Source organism: Macrosteles quadrilineatus, unplaced genomic scaffold, assembly GCF_028750875.1.
Source record: "Macrosteles quadrilineatus isolate MER2022 unplaced genomic scaffold, UCM_ALF_1.0 Scaffold_5__1_contigs__length_97177068, whole genome shotgun sequence".
NCBI classification, from domain to species: Eukaryota; Metazoa; Arthropoda; class Insecta; order Hemiptera; family Cicadellidae; genus Macrosteles; species Macrosteles quadrilineatus.
Genome location: NW_026542598.1, coordinates 46,781,892 through 46,805,409, shown reverse-complemented (window position 1 = coordinate 46,805,409; position 23,518 = coordinate 46,781,892). Strand labels below are relative to the sequence as shown.

Genomic DNA, 23,518 nt, shown 5'->3' with positions numbered 1-23,518 from the left:
ACTTCTACTTTGCTTACACTTAACATATGAAAAAAAAAATAGTATCCCTGTTCATTATCGATGATTTTTTTCTCGATATATCGATATTGACAAATTGAAAAAGCTGGCAACTACGAAAATATTGTTCAGTATCAACAAACATTAATGAAATGAAGCTGTTCTAAAAAAATAACCTAACATAACTAACCGAACTTGCTGTAACATTTAAAAATTCCGTGTTTATAACTTACCTTTTATATTCAAACACAAACAGAATTTTTCAATGGTACAGCAAGTTTGGTTGGTTATGTTAGGTTAGCTTAAAACAGTTTCATTTCTTAATCCATTTAATACACTATTTTAGCCTAAACATGATCAGTTAGTTGTTGTCAATTTGTAATGGATCGGAAAACAAAAACATCGATATATCAAGAAAAAAATCATCGATAATAATGAATGTTCCCTTTAACAGCAAAGTACCCATTTTTCATTAGATTAGAAATAAAATAATTGTTGTGTATTTCTATAGGTTGTGTATTTCAATTTTAACAAACTCTCAATAAAAATGTAAAACAATAAAACGAAACATATGTTGAACAATAATTACCATAAGTTATTTACATTATTAATTACTACTGTCAATGTCCAAAAGTTAGATTAGAGATGATTATGCATCCGCATAAGAAGGATTTAATGACGTCATTTCAGGTACTACAATTGGGCCTCTTCTTGTGCTGGTCAGTGTACTGAGATGCTGTAATTTTTTTGTCACAGAACCCACAGATACGAGTAAAATTGTTCTTTGAGATACAAAGTCATAAAAATTATCAATGTATGAAAAATATATTTACACTCCACCCAAAAACTGAAAGCTACAGATAGCAGCACTATACTAAAGTGTTAACAGGCCCTCAGTATTGTCAAATGAAGGTACAACCAAGTGCGAAGTTACCAGGATACTCTATGAACAAATACCGCAAAAAAGGCGTCAAGCACAGTTTTAAGGTTAGGTCCCTTCCACAATGCAACACTACTGTCGTTATTGTGATCCTATTCCATATAATAAACCTAATCCAAAACCACGACCTACACTACCTGTTAGCGGGTTGTTTGCTGAAAATACTAACAGTCTTGTCTTAAAATTCTTAAAATTTAGATCTGTCACAGCCAATGGTAACTTGTTGAAGCCTGATATAGTCAATGCTGATACCCATAACAAAATGCCCTGATCTTGCTTTTTCCAAACGGATCTGAGGCAGATAAATTTTTTTGAAGTTCCTAGTACTAATACTGCGCACTTCATTTTTCATTTGTATCTAAAGCTATTCTTAAAAGTAAACAATAATAATTGATAAATATATAAGTTAATGATGGTCAATATTTTTGAATCAATAAAAAAGGGTTTACGGTGTGCTTTACTCCTCTTACACCTCTTTACACATTATTCTGCTAATTTTTTCTGTCATAGAAGTAGGCTACCTCGTGAATTTTAGGAGAAATACCATAATCCATATAAAGCAATTGACTAAAATAACGCACTAAAATTAAGTATAAAACCGGCACTATAACAATGTTCCCTACCGAACGCTGAGCTCACACCGAGGCAATGAGAAAGCAGAGTACGACATCGTGCTCAGGTACTACAATAATTATTGTAGTAGCTCGCTGCCAATGTGTTAGTTACTCACTTAAAATAACTCAAACAATTTGCATGTTCGTTCAGTGATGTAATCTTGAAAATAAATAGGTACTAGGGAAATGAAATATAAGCAATTTATAGGTTTCATACTATCAACAATATTGTTGTTAATGTTACACTGTATTAATAAAGTAACTGTTTTTAGACAACACATGAGGTATACAAGCTGAGGACACAACTTCATGAACAGGCTTCTATTATAGCTGAAGGGTTTGTGAATGATGATGCTAAACGGTAAGATAAACTTTCATTCAGTATATTAATGCAAAATTTCTATTTTAAAATATTCATTACATACATAGACTTACATACATATCACTTCTAGTCAGTAGTGATTACTCGATCAATTTACTACAGGTAAAACATCATTCACTTGATTGTCTTTGTAGCTGAGTAGTTACAATACTTGCCTTCAAATCTGAATGCCAGTTGTTTTATACTTAGCGAGGTTTCATAATGATCACTGACTTTTTTGATGTACGTTCTAGTATTTCAATTGCTATGTTTTAAGTAAAATTCCATCTATTCGACGATAAGACTTTCCATGCACAGTCCAACCTAAATAACTCCAGATCAGGATAATAGAACTGGCAGGTCCTTCTATCACTTTTCTTGTTAAAATAACAGCTGCATTGTCTTTTCCGATCAAGATAAAGGGTTTAGAATGTGCCAAAGTAAGGGGCTGGTTAATTGAGTTTAGATGAACCAAAGTCTGTCTAAGTTTTACTGTGTAAAAGTTTTAAAGTAGTAAGTTTAGTTAGTTGTGACTGTGTCCGGACGTTATCAAGGGTGAAATACTTCATCCTCGTAAAATCCTTTTATTTTAGGCTAACTTTGCGAGAGGTAGATTCAAAGTAACATGGTGAGTTTGACCAACAGGCAGCAAGCGGCCCTTTATCTCCCTCGATTTCTAACTTGTCGGCTGTGGTTTTGACAATAGAATGGTCAGAGTCTTTATTTTCATCAGATGAAGGATGGCTTCTATTTTTGAATACAAAGAGTTTTCAGGTTTATCTGTCAGTAGTAAGCAACTGTGGAATATTTTACAGTTATTAATACCACAAGCTTTCTTTATTTTACAGAACTTTATTGGGTGTTGGCGAAAACATTAGAATCAAAACATCATTTCTACAACCATCTTCCATCTCTCTGCAACACTGGATTTCCTGGATTTTTACACTGAGCACTTTCGTACTTTTCATTGAAAAATATACAACAATTTGGTCCCCCATTTGTAGAGTTTGTTAATACTAAATGTGTATCATACTTACGTGTAGAAGTGTCAGACTTGGGATGGAAATAAATACTCATGGGTGAGCACTGATTTTCTAACCAACTAGACTTACTTATCTTATCTTTTAGGTCTGACTTACTTACAAAATTATGATCTCACATACTGAGCCCAATCATACTTGACTTTATAAGGTAATTTGTCCATCATATACATCAATAACTTAGGGTTTGTCATGCAGTGCTTCATTTCAAGGGGTAAGCTGTTATAGTAAAATGAAGGGCACAAGTGGAATATTCTATGAGACCATTTATGTCTTCCTCATTGAGAGTTGGAGTTTATACTTTTTATTCACGTTCATAGTTTAATGTTGTTTTAATGCAAGATAATGGAAGATTTTTTTGTCTTAATCAAGACAATCCTAACGAATAGTTCACTAGGCTGGTCTGAATCAAAGGCACCAGACAATAACCTCCGGGCATTCCAGGTTTGAAGTGAACTTTTTGGTTGGATATAAAGATGACGATGATTGGCCTCAGCTTGAAAGGCCTCACATTCTAAATAAAGAAGACGATGATCGGCCTGACATTGCATTCCAATTTAATCCAACGTTTGCTGAGAATATCATCGCATACCGTAATACCTACATGAATGGCAAGTGGGGCAATAAGGAGGGATCAATTGCTGAAAAGTTTCCGTTGCGTCGAGGACAGCCATTCTTCTTGGAATTCTACATCACCAAAGCCGAGTTTATGGTTAGTTTCAGAAAAGTCAAAAGTAGCAAGCATTCCTAACAATAAATACATTTGAAAATAACACAGTTTAATGATAATATGTATTGCTTTTACTGCTCCAAAATCGAAAATGGTAATTCCAAATATGTATGTAGCAAAGTAAGAAGGAAGGGTTTTTTTGGTATGTTATACTAAATTAAATAGTAAATATACATGAGCGGGTTTTCCAAGCAACATACTTGCTCCCCTTACTACAGGATTCTTGTTTTCTTATTTACTCATCTTATTATACATACAAGACTATGCTTTCTATAGGTTCACTTTTTCTGGGTTAAAACTTTAACCACTTATCTTTCGTTGTTTTATAAGCGTATATAACATGTGGAAAATAGTGAAATTTATTAGTTTCCGCTTAGAGTCTCTAAAGTATTTTTAATGGTGTAGCCTTGTTTATAGGCTGGGTAACAGTAAGGTGAGTGGTTGACTGTCCATTCTGAGAAAAGGACTTTTGAAACTGGACCCAGATGACCTTGGGTTTTTTTTAATTTTCAAAACTCATCTTTCCCTGGTGTGTTTTTGTCAGGTGGCTGTGGATGGTCAGCACTTCATCTCGTACAAACACAGAGAACCTTTCAGGTCTGTCACCAGAATTCAGTTTCGTGGAGATATAACTCTGGCCAACGTCGACTTCCAGAACACCCCCAAGTACCCTTTCCCTCAGCCACAGGTGGGTGAATTTGCTGTTTGTAGATAATTGATCACATTCAAGTGTCAAGAGCCGGCAACGGAAAATTGCTACTTTCATAAAAAAATAAGCCACATATTGAGGAGTATTAAGTATATGTATTAGATACAACTAGATATTCCATTCCCATGTTAAATTTATAGCTAGATTTTTAATCAAAATCATCATGGTTGATGTGAGCCACCTACAGATTGCGCTGGTCTAAATTACTAAATTTTGTAGAATTCACAAACCTTTTTACCAAGTAAAACTTAGGGAAAGACATTCCATCCCCATGTTAAATTTGTAGCCTGATTTTATATCAAAATCATTGTAGTTGATGTGAGCCTCCTACAGATTGCTCTGATCTAAATTTTTGTCGAATTCACAAACCTTTTTACCAAAAAAGATTTAGGGAATGACTTATGGTGAGCTATAGCAACTGTTATGACCCATTAGCCTGGTAAAAAATGCATTCTGTGACTGGCTCACACAACTATGTTCTTTTTCAGTAAAAAAAAACTGGTGACAGTTAGTCATTTAAATAGGATGTCTACTTCAGATTAGTTAATAGCGTTAAATTAAAATACCCCCGCCGCAGCAAACCTGCCGACTAAGCAAATTTCCATTTGTCTGAATTGATTTTCAATTAAATATATTTTAATAACTTTAGGTTTAACGAGTACCTAGGTTTGCTGCTACAAGGAAACTAATAATGTGTGTTTTTTAGTAAAATATTGATAGTACAAAATAAATAAATTTGCCAAGTTTGATCAAAATATATCCATAAACAAGCAAACTACAACATTTGACAATATTCTCCATAAGAATAACATAGGAATTTTTAATTTACAATTTTTTTAATTTTCTCCGTTACTATTATCGGAACAAAAATACTTTTAAATACTAAATTATTTGTTTTTTTAAGTTCTTTAAAAAGGTCTAAAGAGAAATTGGGAATTTTTTTGTTTTGAGGGTCAAAAGTGAGAAAACTCAATTTTTACCCCATGAAACCCCCCGTAAAGCCCCGTTCCCATGGTCCGATCGTGCTGGTTCGCGAACTCATTCAAGTTTATCCCGCTTTACACCTTTAAACCAAATTTCATCAAAAACGTTAATCGGACAAAAATTACTCAAGTTATCGCGTTCACGGACGTATATATATATAAATCTCTCTATATATATATACATATATAAAAATTTGAAGGAATGGTGTGTTTGGCCTCTGGGGACATCAAAATCAAAAAAATTAATTGGTCCCAGGTCTAGGTCTTACCGTGCCACCTACGGTAATAGCTACTTCCCTATAGGGAAATTCGCTAAAAAGATATTAATCCGACCAAATGTAGACATACCTTTGGGCCAGGGCACCAGGGCAGAGCAGGCCTGATGGAGTATTTTGAAAATGCTTCTCATTGAACACCCAGAGCTTACTTGGAACCTCCATTTAAATTTCTGAGTTCCTATGGTTTGTAGTTTTTTAAGATGGTTTTCAGTGAGTGAGTGGTATTTGCCTGTAATAAGTATAGATTATGTGACTCATGTAAACATTCTTTGGCATGCTATAATTACATTGCCCTCTGCTGTTTTTTTATCATTGTGATAAAATGAAATAAAATAATAATAAATCAATTACTCAAAAAGTGGCAATTTTAGGATAAAATGTGAAATAAACTTTTTTATAGCATTTAAGAAATCCTAATAAACAACATCAACAACAACAAGTTTAAAAAGGCTGAGTAAGAATAGGCAAAATATCGTGAAATATTGTCTAAAAATAAGGCGAATCAGGTTAAACCTGACTAGCTTAGCCTTGTACTACCACATTTTACAGCATAAAACTATTTTTTTTCTAACATGGGTTTCCACTACCTGAACATACTATCAAGTTGCATAAAGATCTGTTGGAATAATCCAATGATAAAAATGTTAATTCAAAAAATACAAATTGGAGGATGTCTGGTTAGTGATGAGATTTCAGAAATAGGTTTTCATTCATGATTATTTTTATTTAGACCCACAGAACAATTCCCCAGAGTTTGGCTGTTAACTGATACGACTATATACAGTATATACTAATATAAAAAGGTCCTGGAATGGGATCAAGTAGTATGACTCCCTTGACCTATGTCCCATCAACAATTAGATTTAGAACTAGAAATCCACCTAGTCAGTATGTTCGCTTGGTGTGGGTATATTTTATAGAACAATATAAACGTATTTTTAAATTTTACTGGTTTTTTTGTTCAACGAGGCAAATAAAAATGTTACCAATACAATAATAATTTACTATAAATTTTACAATAATTTACTTTAACTAGTGTGTAGTGTACTGGTAATGCATTGTAAGTTTTTTTGCAGGGAGTGTGGATACGTGCTGAAGATTATGTAAGTAAAATTTGAGTTGGTTATTATTATAAATTGAAATTTACTATCCAAAAGTAGAGGTTATAGAATAGAAGAAAGTCTTGTAAAAGTAAACATTATTTACAGCTTAATACTCCAATGCAAGTGTTCTTGATATCACTGATCGACACTTTATTATGAACTAGCTGTGTGCCTGTTCTACGCACGGGGATCTTATAGTAGTCAATTGAAACATTTTTATATTAAGAACGGCACTTGATTAGCATATTTTCAGATATGCTGGCAAAACTATTATCCATAAACCTTCGCAAATACAATATCTGACAGTTTCAAGCCAAAACAAATGCTTCTTAATAAAATGTCGCCCAGATCGTGTTGGTCCATATGTTAAATCCAATGATTAAACTAAAAAATACTTTATATATTTATGAGGCATAGCCCTAAGGTAAGCCTATAATTGAAAGTTACTTTCCTCAACGTTTGAAAGTATTTTTAGTACTACCTCAAACTCACCATTTAACACTTTATTACTGTGGACATTTTCACTATCGAAGGTTTTCTTGTCTTTTTAGTGAAACACTGAGAAATAAGATCGTTAATGCGTTACTATCAGACATAGACACAACAATGCAGAACTTAATTAGGGAATTTGCTACTCTTGAAGCATAACAAAGTACATATAAAATGTGTATTTGAAATCTTTGGTTATGATGATGTTATGTTATGATATCAAATTTTATCATAACAATTTATATTTGCTTAGACCGAAGATGACCCTTAATCCTGTCGAAATTACGGCTAACTGTATGAAATGAAGTATTATAGACGATTTTGATTGGTAATTTAAAAAAGAAATACCAATATAGGTCACTAACTATTTATATATAAACAACGTAAGGCGTAAACAATTAATGATGGTTTGCTCAAAAAATGTTTTACTCAAATACGTTATAATTTTTTTACATTTTGGAATCCAGTCACAAAAAGCAAAACTTATACAGTTCAGACATCATTTAATTGAATACGGCTGTAATAAATAAGGTGCAACACCAACGATAACTAATTTGTAAATTACAGTGATGTGTTGGTACGTAAAAATGATTCTTGCTACTACCAACGGTTCTAAGCAAAAGAACCAATACCAAAAACCAACGTTTACAGTTAAGAACTATAGTATATCCGACCAATTAAATGCGTTAATCAAGTCCTAAAGTTATTGATCTCTTGGTTTTGGATTTTCTCGTAAAAAGTGATCGGAAATCAAAATTATTTCCCATCAATTGCATTATTTGGAAACAACTTTTAATGTAAACATATCGGTGTCAGTTTGAATAAAAAACTACCTTATTCCAACAACTTTTTGTTATTTAATATATTACGTATTCTCTAAACAATGATTGGTATATCTATGAACATTAGAAGGAAATGTAACAAAAATTACACAATGTTGGGTTTTTGGACGTTTGTACTTTATTTCTTAAGTAGGTAGGCCATGTATTCTAGGGAAAAGTACCGGTATCAAGGATCGTCGTCGAAAAGGTTGTAATGAATAATTATTGGGAAGGTGTACGGACCCAAGAGATGGGCTATGGGCCTATTGGCTGTATGGTCTACCGATTGCATCACACGGTAAGAAACAGGAGGTGACACATTGGAAAAGCGAGTTTAGTATCATCTGTAAACCTCAGTTACAAGTGCAATTTACGTCCAAAAAATTCAAACTGACACCAAATTTAAATAAATTAATCTATTATGCATTTAATTTTTTGTGTCTTTATATAATATAGAAAATAAGGTTCAATAGCTTTACTATTACATTTAATCTTTAATTTTACAGAATAAGGAACAGCATGGCGAAATAATTACTAGCCCTGTAAGTATGTTGAGAAAATATTTTTTTACTTTTGATGAAAAGATCTTGTAAAATGGATCATGCTCGGTTTTGCTCAAATACTTTTAAAAAGAAACCGATTTTTGTACAATATCCGTGAGCACCATTTTTGAATTAAAATATATGTTTTAGCCCTTGACCTGTGATATAACTAACAATAGGTTTTATTTTTCGTCAACAGCTCAATCAGTTGTAACCTGCGTTACGGCCATTTCGCCATCATCAGACATCTTCAGCTGAAGCAGCGTCGTCACATTGGAAACACATAACATGGACACATTTACAATTACAAAAATATGAACATAAAATTAACAGGAATGCAACACTCGCGGTACCAGTTTACATGATCTGAACTCAGGTTATAACTGATTGAGTTGTTGACGAAAGGTAAAACCTATTAACAGTTTTTACCTGCTGAAGTAAACAAGTCTGGCCCGGAGACCCTAAATATTATTGTGATTTAACATCTTCTAAATCGAAACGTATCAATATTTAAATGAGCGGTTTTTTACGAATTTATAATTATTTCAGTAAAAATTACTAATATACGCTCAAACTTAAGAAAATTTTAAAATAGTGATAACCATATGACAATAATTCTAATGGTAGCTCAATATTACAGGGTAAAACTGCAAGTTTATGATTATTGCAGCAAGGAAATTTACAATAGCAGTACCACATAATTATGTGAGTTAAAATACTACTTATTGTAATGTACTTTTATTTGTTAATGTTTAACACCTTCATTTAATTTTATATATCCATTTCTTTTGCAGATACGTTTTCTTCAATCAATCTGAAGTTTATAAGAATATTTTTAAGCGGCAGGAAGTCGTTTCACTACCAAGCCTCATTTTTTTATTTTATTATTATTTTCATTTGATTTTCAACTTGCAGATTGTTTCTTAAAACAGTTTTAAAATTATAGCAATAGTATAATAACCCAACGTAGCAAATCTGCAGACTAAGGGAATGCTAATTTGACTGATAATATTTCAGCTCAAATATCTCCTTAAAAATGTCAGATTAATTCCCTATTGAAAAAAATATTATTTTAACGAATTCATAAGTTGGAATAAGCTTGTTATACTATTATCACATTGGAAATTGAACTTATAATTTGTCTTGTATGGTTACAGCAGACAGAACACCAGAAACCACGATGATGTTATGATGTGAGACAAACAACAAACCTATGGAGAGAAAATATACAAGAGAGAAAATGTCAAACTTACATTGTACATCGCAATTAGGATGCAGTACTAAATATAAAAAACAGTTTTAAATTGTCTTTCACTTTTACTATTTGATATATTCTTTGCTAAAACATATCTTTAGTTCTTTAGATTTTTGCAGAAACACCACGGTCTGCATTACTTGTTAAAAGTGTGCTTTATTTTTTAAATTAACTTAACCACTTCATCTTATTCATCTTTACTCTGAGAGGACAAAGTGGTTAAGAATCCTGACCTATTTTCACATAAAAGCTTTGTGAAACGTTTAAAAAGCACTAAGAAATCCTCAACCCCCATCATTTATCTTTGCCAGCTTTTTCAACTCGTTGATGTACAAAAATACTCGATCTGTTATGCTTTAATCCTAAACGTTGATGTTATAACTCGCCATGTTAGATTTATGAAGGTATTTTATCCAACATTAACTTGCATTTTAGATTTGTATAATAAGTTAAACATAAATGTTAGTAAATCAATCACAATAAACAAGCAAACACACTCCTTTGCATTTTACACTTATTGTTATTCAGTGAAAAAATACTTTAACGTTTTTAACGTTAAAATAACAATTTATAATATAGTAGACGGATTAATTATTTTTCAGCCTTTTATTCTACATCTAATTTTAATTTTGCATTTAACAACTTATCACGTTTGTCCTCTAACTGCAAGGGCAAGTTTAGCTTGTGAGTAAAAAACTTTAAGATATAACTTTAATAAAATGTGGGTAACATATTCGATGGATTATGTTTGATGACTTAAAAGAATTCAAGAAATACCCACATTGAATCACTTTAAATCAATTTTAGTTACACTAAATTGTTTGTAAACTAGTTTACTACATTTACCTTTATGTGAAAGAAATCTAAAAGGTTATTGAATGATTACTATACGCACGAATACAACAAAACGATTGTATCTTACTTATAAGGGTAAAAAATAGACCCAGTAATAGTACTACAAAGGTACACCCAAGTAATTGTATACTAGTCTATAGTATTCTAACACGGTACTCTAAAATTTGACTAGATAATTTTATAAAAGATTTATGGGAACTCAACCAAGCCACTGTTAAACAGTTGATGTTACTTATTCAGGCTCTATAGTATATTTCGTACCTAGGGCCGAAAATTAGGTTTTGCCGTCTCGAGATCATTTTTTCTAAGTTCGAGGCGAAGTCGACTACTTTTAGAGTCCTTGGAGCCTACACTTTCTAACACTTAAAACAACTAAATAACTACAAAGAAGATTTCTATTCTCACAGTATACTAGATATTTAAATTAAAATAACTCAGATGTTCGAAAAAATATTTTTGTACTTTAAATAACTCTTCAGCGGCTGTTTGAAATCAACGAAATTATCATTGCTCTAATAGCGGGCAAATTTAAGATGGCCGTTAGCTTCTATGGACTCCCATAGAGAAAATTTCAAAACTACAAAAAACATTTCTAACCTCACAGTTTTACATTATGATCAATTTTATGTTTGAAAAAAAAATATACTTTTGGCCGATAAGTAACTCTTTAGCAGCTATTTGAAATCATCGAAGATTTCCGTTAATCTCCAAACACCCTCGATTGTGAGCTATTTCGAGATATATCGAGATATTTCGTACCTAGGGCAGAAAATGAGGTCTTGCTGGCTCGAGATCATCCTTTCAAGTTCGAGTAGAAGACGAGAACTTTAAACGATCGAGAGCTGCTAAACCCTTTCGGCCTGTGGTTTTTCTACCCACTATACGTTTGTGTGAAGAAATATTTAGAGGAATCAGTAATAATCTATATATTAAAAGGCAAGCATGTTTCTTTAAAACCTTTTTCTTCGCTTGTGTGAATCGCAGTGAAAATCTACAAAATACTGTTAGAAAGAGATGTTAAGAATCCCCTTATAAACTAAAATAGACTCAAAAATTAAGCACAAGAAATTAATTTGAAATAAAAAAATTAACATGGCCCTTATGGGTTGCCATGCTGGTGACAAAATAACAACAAAACGTAAAGAGAAAATCAAATCAAATGAAATAAATTATTACAATTACCTGTTTTATTTACAGCATGGGGTGAAAATAGAGAAGCCTGTAAATTACGTATTTTTGGTCGATTGCATAAAGTAAAGGCTTATACCCACATGGAGTTAAAATAATCAATACAGTTTTATAATCATAACATGGATATGGTAATTCAACAAGAAATATTTAGTTTGAGATTAGTTTTGTTGGAAGTGTTCTGATTATGTAAATCGTAATGGGTGCGTCTATAAGCACTGTTGTACGTGAATAATATTATGTATCCTGGCATCCGTGCATGAGTTCTAATGGATTTCCAATGTAAAAAAAATAGATTTATTATTTTGGATACACGTTGTCATTGGTCTATGTACATACATTTAGTACTGAATATTTACTGTAATTCCGACCGATAAGCTTTAAATTATAATAATTGTTCATTTGAAAGTAGACCTAATTTTAAAAATTCATCCAAAAGTAATGAATTGTTACATGAAGTTGGTAAAATAGGTGCGGTACATATTTTGACAATGATATACTTAAAATCAATCGTTGATAAGAAAAGTTCATATCAAATTAAGTAAACTAAAAGTGTAAAGTGTTGCAAGTGTAGCAGTAGAAATTTAAAACAGATATGCCAGGACGTTTATTATTCTTCTATTATATAGGCCTAAATAATACGCTAAGCTGATTTTTGTAAACAGAACTTCTTCCTCATTTTTGGACTGTTTTTGATGATTAAAGTGAAAAAAAAATTGCCCTGATCTGTAGTTTTGCAAAGTTTATTTTTGAATTTTTTGAAATCTTTACTAGTTTGGGCAGGATCTTCCATCAAAGTTGGGTTTCCTCCCATACGATTAACATGGGGATATCGAAATATTTAATTGTAAACATTGTCTCCTTAAATTTGAGAGAATGGCTGGGCGTAGAAACTTTGTAGAGGTGTCCAAAAAAAGGTCTTGGTCTGTAGATGACCCATCAAAAGAAAAACCAAGTAAATTCCCCAGGGGCTCTGCCCCAGAGGCCTTTAAAATTCCCTTCCCAAATTTGTTTACATTATGACCATATGGATAATTTGTCACTAATTTTACTTTCTCCCCCTATACCTAATCCTCCTTTCTCTTTTTCCTATAGTATTAGGAGAAAGTATTGTTTTCGTCAAAATTTTCGAGTTTGAGTTTTGAGTGGATATATTCGTTTTGGGTCCCCCTGGACCCAAAAAAGTGGTTTTCGAAGTGATGTCTGTGTGTGTGTGTGTGTGTGTGTGTGGGTGTCTGTGTGTGTGTGTGTCTGGATGTGTACAGAGCTAGAGACTACACCTGTGGTCCGATTTCGATCAAATTTGGTATGTAGGTTCTAATCCATGGTATCTCCAGGTATTTTTTTCATTTTTTTGAAATTTTGATTTTTAATGGGGATTTTTCCATAAAAACCCATAAAAAACCGGAAAAATCGGATTTTCTCAAAAATGGCCCGAACGATTTTGATAAAACTTTAGTATGTTGTAGCCCTTTAAATTCTGAACAAAATGGTACAAATCCCATTTCTGTAAAAACTACGGTTCAAAAGTTATGGTAAATTATGTTATTTTCCCATAAAAATCCCATAAAATAACGAAAAATAGGATTTTAGACAAAAAAATCCGTTTTTATTTAACATGGTATGTTATGATCCTTACAATTTTGATAGTTTTTCTCATTTCTTAGAAATTTTTATGTTTAATGGGTATTTTCCCATAAAACCCCATAAAATGACGGAAAAAAAAGATTTTCCCTAAAATGGCCAGAACGATTTCGATAAACATTTAGTATGTTATAGTCCTTTATATTCTGAACAAAATGGTACAAATCCCATCTCTGTAAAAATTACGGTTCAAAAGTTATTGTAAATTATGTTATTTCCCCATAAAAACCCCATAAAATAACGGAAAATTATATTTTCCCAATATTGGCTCGAACGATTTTGATAAAAATTTAGTATGTTATAGTCCTTTAAATTCTGAAGAAAATCTTACAAATCCCATTTCCGTATATTTACTCTCACCGCTTACACATGATAAAGGTTGTTGACAAACTTATGGGAGAAAGTATGTGTCAGAATGCTGATATCGTTTATTTAATGATACAGCTGTTAATATTTAAATTGTATTTTGAACAACATATATTATAGGGACTTAAGAAGTATTTTAAATGTAATTTTTTGATATTAATTCTTGATTATTTTGTTCTGCATCATCTCATGTTTTACAATATAACGCTCAATTACGAAATCATTGGAAAATCTTAATAATACAGTAACTCTTAAAATGATTTCTTATCGAGTTGACTTATATCTGTTGTACGGGTTGGTGTCTGCCTTTTTGACCACTTTTGCCGATATTTTGTCATATTGTTGAAAACAGATCATCATAGGTTCATGAGATTATTGTCATACAGGTTTTCAATTATTGGAAAAGATTTCGATTGCGTAATACAAAACAAAATAATACAAGTACAGAAGGGCAAATTGCCCATATGAGCCGTGTCCATATTTTGTTAAATTAATAGTGGTTTACAGCAACTGGATTAATTTTTTATAAATTTTTATGAAGAAATGTGTCCATTATTTAGAATTCTGCAATAAATTGTAATTTTGCAGATAGTCATTAATCTGCAAAATTACAATTTATTGCAGAATTTTGGATATGTTACTTCGATGTATTCATTCAGCTTAGTGAAAACACAATAGAGCCTTTGAATGTTATGAAACTAACTAAAAAACAACAAAAACCATGTAATTTATCTCTAAAAAAAATGTCTCAAAGTGCACCGGTAACTTACCCAGATAGTAACAAAAAATATGCCCAAACTCGATACTAAAAAAAATTTCAGGCCTGAGCCATTTTAATGCGATTGGATTGTGACATTTATTAAATCGGCTTATATTTCTCTTTCCAACGGATTATTCATCTGCAGAAGAAGTTCATTGTGCTCATATCGTGTCTAATAACATCCAAACACAGAAAGCTTGCCTAAGATAGTACCTATATCTTTACAGATGTTTAACAGATGCCTCTTACGGACCATGGCCCACTTGGCTAGCCTTAAGTGAGATTTGTGAAAATAACACGACACTTCGACTGTAAAACAAATTTCACGAAGAGTAATTACCATTTAAGCAGTTACTGTCATGACAAAAAGTTCGTGTTCCTTTTGAACCAGATATCCTCATATTCTTCTTCTATCTATCTATATAAATAAAATTAGAGTTTTGTCTGTACATTGCTCAGCATTATATATTTTTAGGTTATTTTTACGTTTTATATATTAAAGAAGCAGAAACGAGTCTTATCTCTATTTCTGTCTGTTTGTCTGTCTGTCTTTCTGTCTGTCTGTAACACTCAAGATGGCATTTTACGCAATCTTCTCCATGAAAACGAGAGTACCTATCAAGATCCAAGTCATTTTAATGTATTAACTGGATTGGCAAAATTGTCTTTAGTGATTAAAATATGGCCTCACTACTTTGTAAATAAAATTATGGACGTTCAAAAATGCAGTTTTGTGCGATTTTTGTCAAATTTTCGTCCAATTTTTATCACATAATCATCGATCAAATAACGAACAGCTGTTCGCATCAAGATTATTTTTTCTAGCTGTCACTGATATGTTTACAAGTGTTGTTTACAAATACCGCAACCATTTCGAATCACGTTTTGAAAGCAAATCCCAACCAAGTGAGATTAAAAACGTTTTTCTTACATAACGGATTTAATTAATAGCAAGTGCAATATCGTAGTGTAACCGGAAATGAAATTAAATAACTAGGCATCATCCTGGTCAGGAACCAGAAATTCTTTGTGTATACAATTGTTCTTGAGTTTTGATAACCAGTAAAAAGACCTTGAATCAGTGTTATACAGGGTTAGTAAAAAGTGTGGAGACCCCCTGTTATTTTTTTAACGGCCCATACTAGAAAAACTAAACTTGGCACACCATTATGGCATGTTATGAAGTACTTTTTGGGCATAACCGCCAATTGGCGTTCATCCCCAAAATGGGGTATTTTGGGGGAAACTCAAAAATTTCTAATACAAAGACCCATCGAGTGACCCCTCATTTTGAAGGCCCTAGTAAAAGAAAACCAACAACGCAAACTAGAGGTCTCTATCTCAGTTCAGTAAAAAATGGCAGCCAATTGAAATTTTCATAAGTTCCCAAACCCAAAATAGGGGATTTTGGGGGAAACTCAAACATTTAAAATGATAAGCCCCATCGAGTGACCCCTCATTTTGAAGGTCATAATAAAAGAAAAGTAACAACGCAAACTATAGGTCTCTATCTTAACACAGTAAAATATGGCAGCTAATTTATATACAATTGCAAGTTATTTCCGATTTCTAAAGATTTCAATCAGCTTCAATGTTTTACTGGATTGAGATAGAAACCTCTAGTTTGCGTTGTTAGTTTTCGTTTACCAGGACCTTCAAAATGAGGGGTCACTCGATGGGGCTTATCATTTAAAACTTTTAAGTTTCCCCCAAAATCCCCCATTTTGGGTTCGGTAAGCAAGTGGCTATTAGTCTTAAAAAGTACTTCATAACATGCCAAAAAGGTGTGTAGAGTTAAGTTTTCCTAGTGTGAGCCGCTACAAAATTTACAGCAGGTCTCCAGACTTGGAAAGCTGTAAGTTAAATTGAACTTCTGAAAATTTCAATTGAATGCCATTTTTTACTGGATTGAGATAAAGACCTGTTTGCGTTGTTGGCTTTCTTTTACCATGACCTTCAAAATGAGGGGTCACTCGATGGGTCTTTGTATTTGAAATTTGTGAGTTTCCCCCAAAATTCCCCATTTTGGGGATGTACTCCAAGTGACGGTTATGCCTAAAAAGTACTTCATAACATGTCATAAAGGTGTGCTGAGTTTAGTTTTTCTAGTATGGGCCGTTAAAAAAATAACAGGGGGTCTCCACACTTTTTACTAACCCTGTATATAGCTGGGACACTTAATGATTGTCGCCAATAGCTTACAAACAAGGTGTCCACTCATTGACGGCGCTTCAATGGCGATTGTGTAAAGTGTAAAGTAAAAAAATCACAACTGCAGTGGATGATTGTAACAGAAGTTTACGGATGATGCTAAACTCGCTTTTCCAATGTATCACTTTCTATTCTACTCACCGTATATTGCAATCGCTGGACCATACGGCAAAAAGGTCCATAGTCCATCTCTTGGGTACGTACGCATACTTATTTATTCATCTAACAACCTTTTCGACGACGATCCTTGATACCAGTACTTTTCCATACAATACATGGCCTACCTACTTTAAGAAGTAAAATTACAAATGTCCAAATCCCACCACTGTGTGATTTTTGTCACATTCAACTGACTACTATAATATCCCCGTACGTAGAACGGGCACACAGCTAGTTCTTTCCAAGATACGTTGATTAACAACAATGCATGTAAACGTCACTATTTACGTAACAATTTACAGTATTTGCTTTTTGGAAATGCAGCATTGCTTTGTCATTTGCATTATTTGTTGCCAATGAAGCCGCATTATATTCATAAAAAATAATTTAAACCAGTTAACACAGGAACAATAACTCATATACCGCACAGTATAAGAAGGATTTGTTATTAATTGAATGATCAACCATATTTTGTAACTAAAGCAATAATCATTATTGTTTCTTCATTAAAAAACTGGACGTGGCAAAATTTAATGGAACCATTCTACGAAGAACGCATGTGGTTATCCCGTAACTGGCGTGTCTCACGCAGAGGCGTTAGTTGCATCCACGATGGAACTGATTGTCTCGGCCTGCGATGAGTCTATGCCTCGCAGGAGATACCGGTGCAATAAGCGTCCTGTGTACTGGTGGACTGCCGAGATTGCGGAATTGCGTCGAGCAGCATTGAGAGCCAGAAGACTTGCTACCAGGGCTAGAGAACCCCTAGACAGACGGCGTAAGTCGGATGTTTATAGGGTTGCTAGGAGGTATCTTCGTCGAGCCATCAATCGGAGTAAACGCAGTTGGGATAAATTAAGGGACGATGTTAATTCCAACCCGTGGGGCCTGTGTTACAAACTTGTTACCCGCTCTCCACCTTCCGTCATGGACGGGGTCACTATGAAGAGGATAGTCAAGTCCCTTTTCCTGGCTCACGCGTTGCACCCACTGCGGGATTTTGGAAGGGTGGACGACGTCCCACTTTTCAGCCCAGAAGAGCTAGTGGTGGCCGTCATATCCCTGAAGAACAACAAGGCTCCTGGTCCCGATGGGGTACTCAGTGACGTCCTCAAGAAGGTTTTGACTACCAACCCCTTGATCCTTTTGAGCATGTACAACGCCTGCCTGGCCGAAGGAATTTTCCCCTTATGCTGGAAGACAGCTAGGCTTGTGCTTGTTTCAAAGGGCATGGGAGACCCAGATCTGCCATCCTCTTACAGACCTCTGTGTATGTTGGATACGGCTGGAAAAGTCCCCGAGAAATTGATCCGTTCCCGGCTGAATTCAGCTGCAGGGGACCTCTCCCCTCGTCAGTGTGGATTCAGGATGGGGCGATCAACGATTGATGCGATTGAGGAGGTGAAGCAAGCCGTGATGAGAGCTGAGGATTTTAACCACTACTCTAGTAGGGTTGTGCTGCTCGTACCGCTCGATGTGCGAAATGCATTTATTTGGCGAGATCGTGCGATATGCTGGATGCTCTGGAGAACACCTTCCACGTGCCGGCATACCTTTTTTGCATCATAGAGGATTATCTCCGGTTCCGCCTCTTCACGTATGACACTACGGAAGGCCCGCGGATGATGAGTGTCACTTCTAGTGCTGCCCAAGATTCCATACTCGGCCCAGACCTCTGGAACGTCTCTTATGACAGCCTTCTAAAGTCTGAAATTCCTGAGGAAACTGTTTTGGTTGGGTACGCAGATGACGTCGCAGCTTTGATAGCTGCACGGAACGTTGAGCTGGCTCAGCTAAAGATAAACCGAATTATGCGTACCGTAAACGCATGGATGGCAGACCACGGTCTCTCGCTTGCTTTGAGCAAAACCGAGATCGTGATTTTGACAAAAAAACGGATTGACACCATCGTGCCGTGGTGGTTTCCTCTCTTAGCCGGTTGATGGCCAATAACGAAGGGCCTCGGTCCAGTCGTAGAAGGCTGTTAATGTCTTCGGTCCAGTCTGTACTCTTGTACGGCGTGGAGGTGTGGGCAGACGCACTTAATTAGGATGCATACAGGATGCGGCTCGCCCGAGTGCAATGTCAGGCAGCACTGAGGGTAGCATCTGCCCACCGAACAGTGTTCGAGCCCGCCGTCTTGGTGGTTGCTGGAGTCATCCTCATCAATCTTTTGGTGGCAGAGAGAAAGGCAATTTACCGGCGCCGTGGGGAGGACGAGGCACGATCAGAGAATCGCACCCGCACCTACAAGCTGTGGCAGGAGGGTTTGGAACAGGAGACACGGGGACGCTGGACCAGGCAACTGATACAGCAAGTCCAACCTAGGGTTAATCGGCGGTACGGAGAGGTGGACTTCTACCTCACCCAATTTCTGACGGGACACGGCTTTTTCCGGTCGTACCTGTTTAGGATGGACAAAGCCGTGTCACCCGATTGCATATACTGCACAGGCATTCTCGATGACGTGGAACATAAATTTTTCCACTGCCAGCACTGGGAAAGGCCCCGCCTGGAGGCTCAACAGTTAGTAGGACTGCTGTCGGTGGACACCATCATGCCGATGATGATGGAGGGTGAGGACAATTGGATCTGTGTGTCACATTACTTCCAGGGTATTCTCCGCGCCAAGAAGCTCGACCTTGACCGGGATGCGGTGTAGGTCATAAAGAATCTAAATGCCAGAAACGGTGCGAGCCCTGAGGGCTTAGGTCACATGTTGGCTTGACTTGAAGTAATGTGACAAACAATTCCAGGCGAGTGTCCAACAGAGTTTTTTAGTAAGTAGTCTGATAATTTCAGGAGTCTCACACTAAAGGCTCCCTGTGCGTAAAATCATTTTCCGTCCTCTCCCTGAAAAAAACAAATAATTGTTTCTTCACCTATTTATAGTAATAAATAGGTGATAGTAATCAAAACAATGCTAAATGCTCACATTTTTTTATAATTTCACTTTTTTTGTCACAGTTAGAAGAATTGTCGTAAGCCTTTTAAAGCTCATAAAAAAGCAACCGTCGATTTCGTCGGGTTTCACCTAGTATTATATATTAACTGGTGGCTGTTTCCTCAGGGCTTCAACCCGTTTTACTTCATGAGTATTAATAAAACCAATAAAACTATTGATTGGTTCAGTTAGGATAAAATAAACAAAACGGAATACAGTAATACAAACAAATAATCACACCTGATTTCAATAAGGTAATAAATCGAAAGATTAACAAACAAATAAGTACAGCTGAGGTATTTTTAACATTAGGATATGGAAAGTTCCCTTTAGACAGGAATTACAACCTTAAAGGGCAATTTATGAAATAATGCATAGTTTTGCGCAAGTTTTCTCGTCATGACATTTTACAGTTTTTAGAACATTTTGTTCTTATATTTTTAGTATATGGTTTATTGGGGTGTGACTTTAAGTTTTCTCAAAAGTTCATGAGTACTTTGGGATTTATATATGGACTAGTTCACCTGTTGCTCGAATTCGAGCAATTGCGAAGTATTACAGGCGATGACTTTAAAAGAGTCGTCTGATTATGGAAATACTCATGATGTACATACTAGTTCGATATAATCAACATTTATTGTATCTTATCATTTTTCAAAAGCTAATATAGTTTTTAGCGTTTTCTGGGAATGTTTCCAATCCACTCATAGCTGCACTAGGTTGTTCATAATAACGATTATAAATGAAAAAATCGTGATTTCCATTTCTTCTACTTGGTGGTGTTCTTTGACTTTTATATGTTTCCATAGTTTGCCAATCGGCTCTTTCAATGATTGCTAAAGAAATGCAGCACAGAGTTAATTCTGTTTTCTTTTTAGTATATCAAACTGTCCAGGTTTTCACGCTTTTTCCGTTGTAAAATGGTAAATATTTCATGTCAACCAAGTCATTAAATATTTGTAGCACACGTTTCCTTAAATTGTAACTGAAATATTAACAGTAATTAAATTTATTTTTGAGGTGTTGCCTTCCGGATTACTTAACAATATTATTCTAGAGGTTAAATGCCTTATTGTTGCCACTGTAATCCACTGTCGTCTGGATGGCGACCGGTTTCGACACTCATGGTGTCATTGTCAAGCCTTAAAGACGTGTTGTCACTCCTAAAGTCTTGAAAACATATACGTGAGACACGTACAAACATATTTACAAATAAATAATACAGTAAGGCCATACAAGAACACTAATTTTCTTGGCACGGCTGCGGGTTCAGGGTGTAGGTCTAGACTGACCGTCGCCGTGTCCTTTCTAGGCCCCTGAATATGTGGTTTGACCTATGAATAATTAGAACACAGATGAAACCATTGTTGTTCGATAGTGAAAAGTATTGTGAATAACATATCAAAAGTCTCCAAAAATATCTTTGGTGGAACACCACCATTTTTCCAAAATGGCGGCCAAATCCAGTAGTTTTTTGCTTTTTATTGAAATTCTGACTTTCCAGTCAATATTGGTGAAAAGTCGTCAATACATTTAATGTTCCTCCTGAAATTACCTTTAAAATGATACGAAATGCATGTACCTACAACAACAAAAAACCCCCGTAGAAATAATAAAATATTTAAAAAAAATATATTTTTTATAAATTAATGTAATAGTCCAAGCAAACTAAAAAAAATCAGACACAGGGATCGTATAAAAATTTGCAAGTAAACATTTTATGGTTTTATTTTTATTGTTGTGGTGTGCAGAGTGACATACCAAAAGTTGCAAAAATCAGTCTATGGGAATCCCCTAAATTAAGGAAAAAATTGCGGCTTTTCCCAATATTGGAAAAATTTTGCAACAAAAGATACCACATGTTTTTTTGCACATTTTTCGAGACATTGACTTGGAACCACGGCCGATATTTATTGGATGGTCCGTACCTAATTTCAATAGGGAACGCTTTTTGGGCCGCCATCTTGGATCAGCCATATTGGATATAAATATTGTTTAATGTAATTATAGTGTTGTGACACATCATTATGAACTAGATTTCCACGCTGATTTCAATGCTGAAATCCGTTTTTAAATAAGTTTTTTCGTTGCTTAAGATATATTAAAACGAAAACTCTCCCATATATATCAGTTATGGACGTATCGTAAGTTACTTTGAAAATGTGTTTGGATTATTTTTCTCCAGGTATTATTATTGCTTGCAGTTCGTTCTAGCCTTAAAATATTCAGTGATAAAAGATCTTTCATTTTAGTTAGCTTTCATTTTGTTTTATTTATAGTTAAAACAGACTAGTTATAGACGAGGTACAAACCCCAACACAAAAGTAAATTAAACTTTTTTTATCAGTTTTTGTTAAAAGATTTATATCTCGGGATGTTAATATGTTAACAAGTTCATTCTGGTATCAAAGTACTCAGTAAATGTTTGGCTTTAATTTTATTGATTATTAAGTGACACATGACAAATTTAAAACGAATCATGTAGGACTACCTTCAATGAACTATTGAATGAATTATTGTTATTTTGAAATTTGTCTTTAGTTAAAGACATTTATCCCCAATTCTAAATAACTCCCAATAAGGAATCCATAGCTAAAATAAAAGTCAATACCGTACTTGAACGAATAGCTATGACGAGTTTTTCCCTTTTTCACTCTGCACAACACTACAAAATAAAACCATAAAACGTTTTGTTGAAATTTTTTAAAGGCCATATCCAAATCTAAATATAATTTCCAAGTAACACAGTTACAGTTATTTATAAGTACAGTTATTTATAAGTAAGTTAGTCATATGTACCATCAGTCAAACACCACTCCCAATCTGTTGGATCTGCTGGTGAACTATTTCCACGCCATACTTGAACCTGATAGTACAACCTTACAATGTGGTAGTTTTCAATGTGTTTTTAAATTGTCAAAGTACGAAACGTCCATAAGAAATGTATGGGGGAGAGTTTTCTTTTTAATATATATTAAAATCGTAAAACGATATTTAAAAAACTGATTTCAGCATTGAAATCAGTGTGGAAATCTAGTTCATAATGATGTGTCACAACACTATAATTACATTAAAAAATATTTATATCCAATATGGCAGATCCAATATGGCTGATCCAAGATGGCGGCCCAAAAAGCGTCCCCTATTGAAATTAAGTACGGACTATCCAATAAATTTCGGTCGTGGTTCCAAGTCAATATCTCGAAAAATGTGCAAAAAAACATGTGGTATCTTTTGTTGCAAAATTTGTCCAATATTGGGAAAAGCCGCAATTTTTTCCTTAATTTAGGGGTTTCCCGTGGACTGATTTTTTGCAACTTTTGGTATGTCACTTTGCACACCACAACAATAAAAATAAAACCATAACATGTTTACTTGCAAATTTTTATACGATCCCTGTGTCTGGTTTTTTTTTAGTTTGCTTGGACTATTACATTAATTTATAAAAAAATATTTTTATTTGAAATGTTTTATTATTTCTACGGGGTTTATTTTTTGTTGTAGGTACATGTATTTGGTATCATTTTAA

At 34.4% G+C, this 23,518-nt stretch overlaps 1 protein-coding gene across 1 annotated transcript in view; it reads left to right on the top strand.

Annotated features, from left to right (window-relative positions):
• LOC128993943 (uncharacterized) overlaps window positions 1-9,905 on the top strand; it is a 95,231-nt gene extending 85,326 nt beyond the window's left edge. Inside the window, exons 17-22 of the mRNA XM_054418086.1 lie at window positions 1,824-1,912; window positions 3,397-3,664; window positions 4,227-4,370; window positions 6,729-6,755; window positions 8,572-8,607; window positions 9,765-9,905. Coding sequence (XP_054274061.1) covers window positions 1,824-1,912; window positions 3,397-3,664; window positions 4,227-4,370; window positions 6,729-6,755; window positions 8,572-8,607; window positions 9,765-9,791 — 591 coding nt within the window. The 3' untranslated portion in view covers window positions 9,792-9,905. The remainder of the gene's footprint in view (window positions 1-1,823; window positions 1,913-3,396; window positions 3,665-4,226; window positions 4,371-6,728; window positions 6,756-8,571; window positions 8,608-9,764) is intronic.
• Window positions 9,906-23,518: the final 13,613 nt, after the last annotated feature.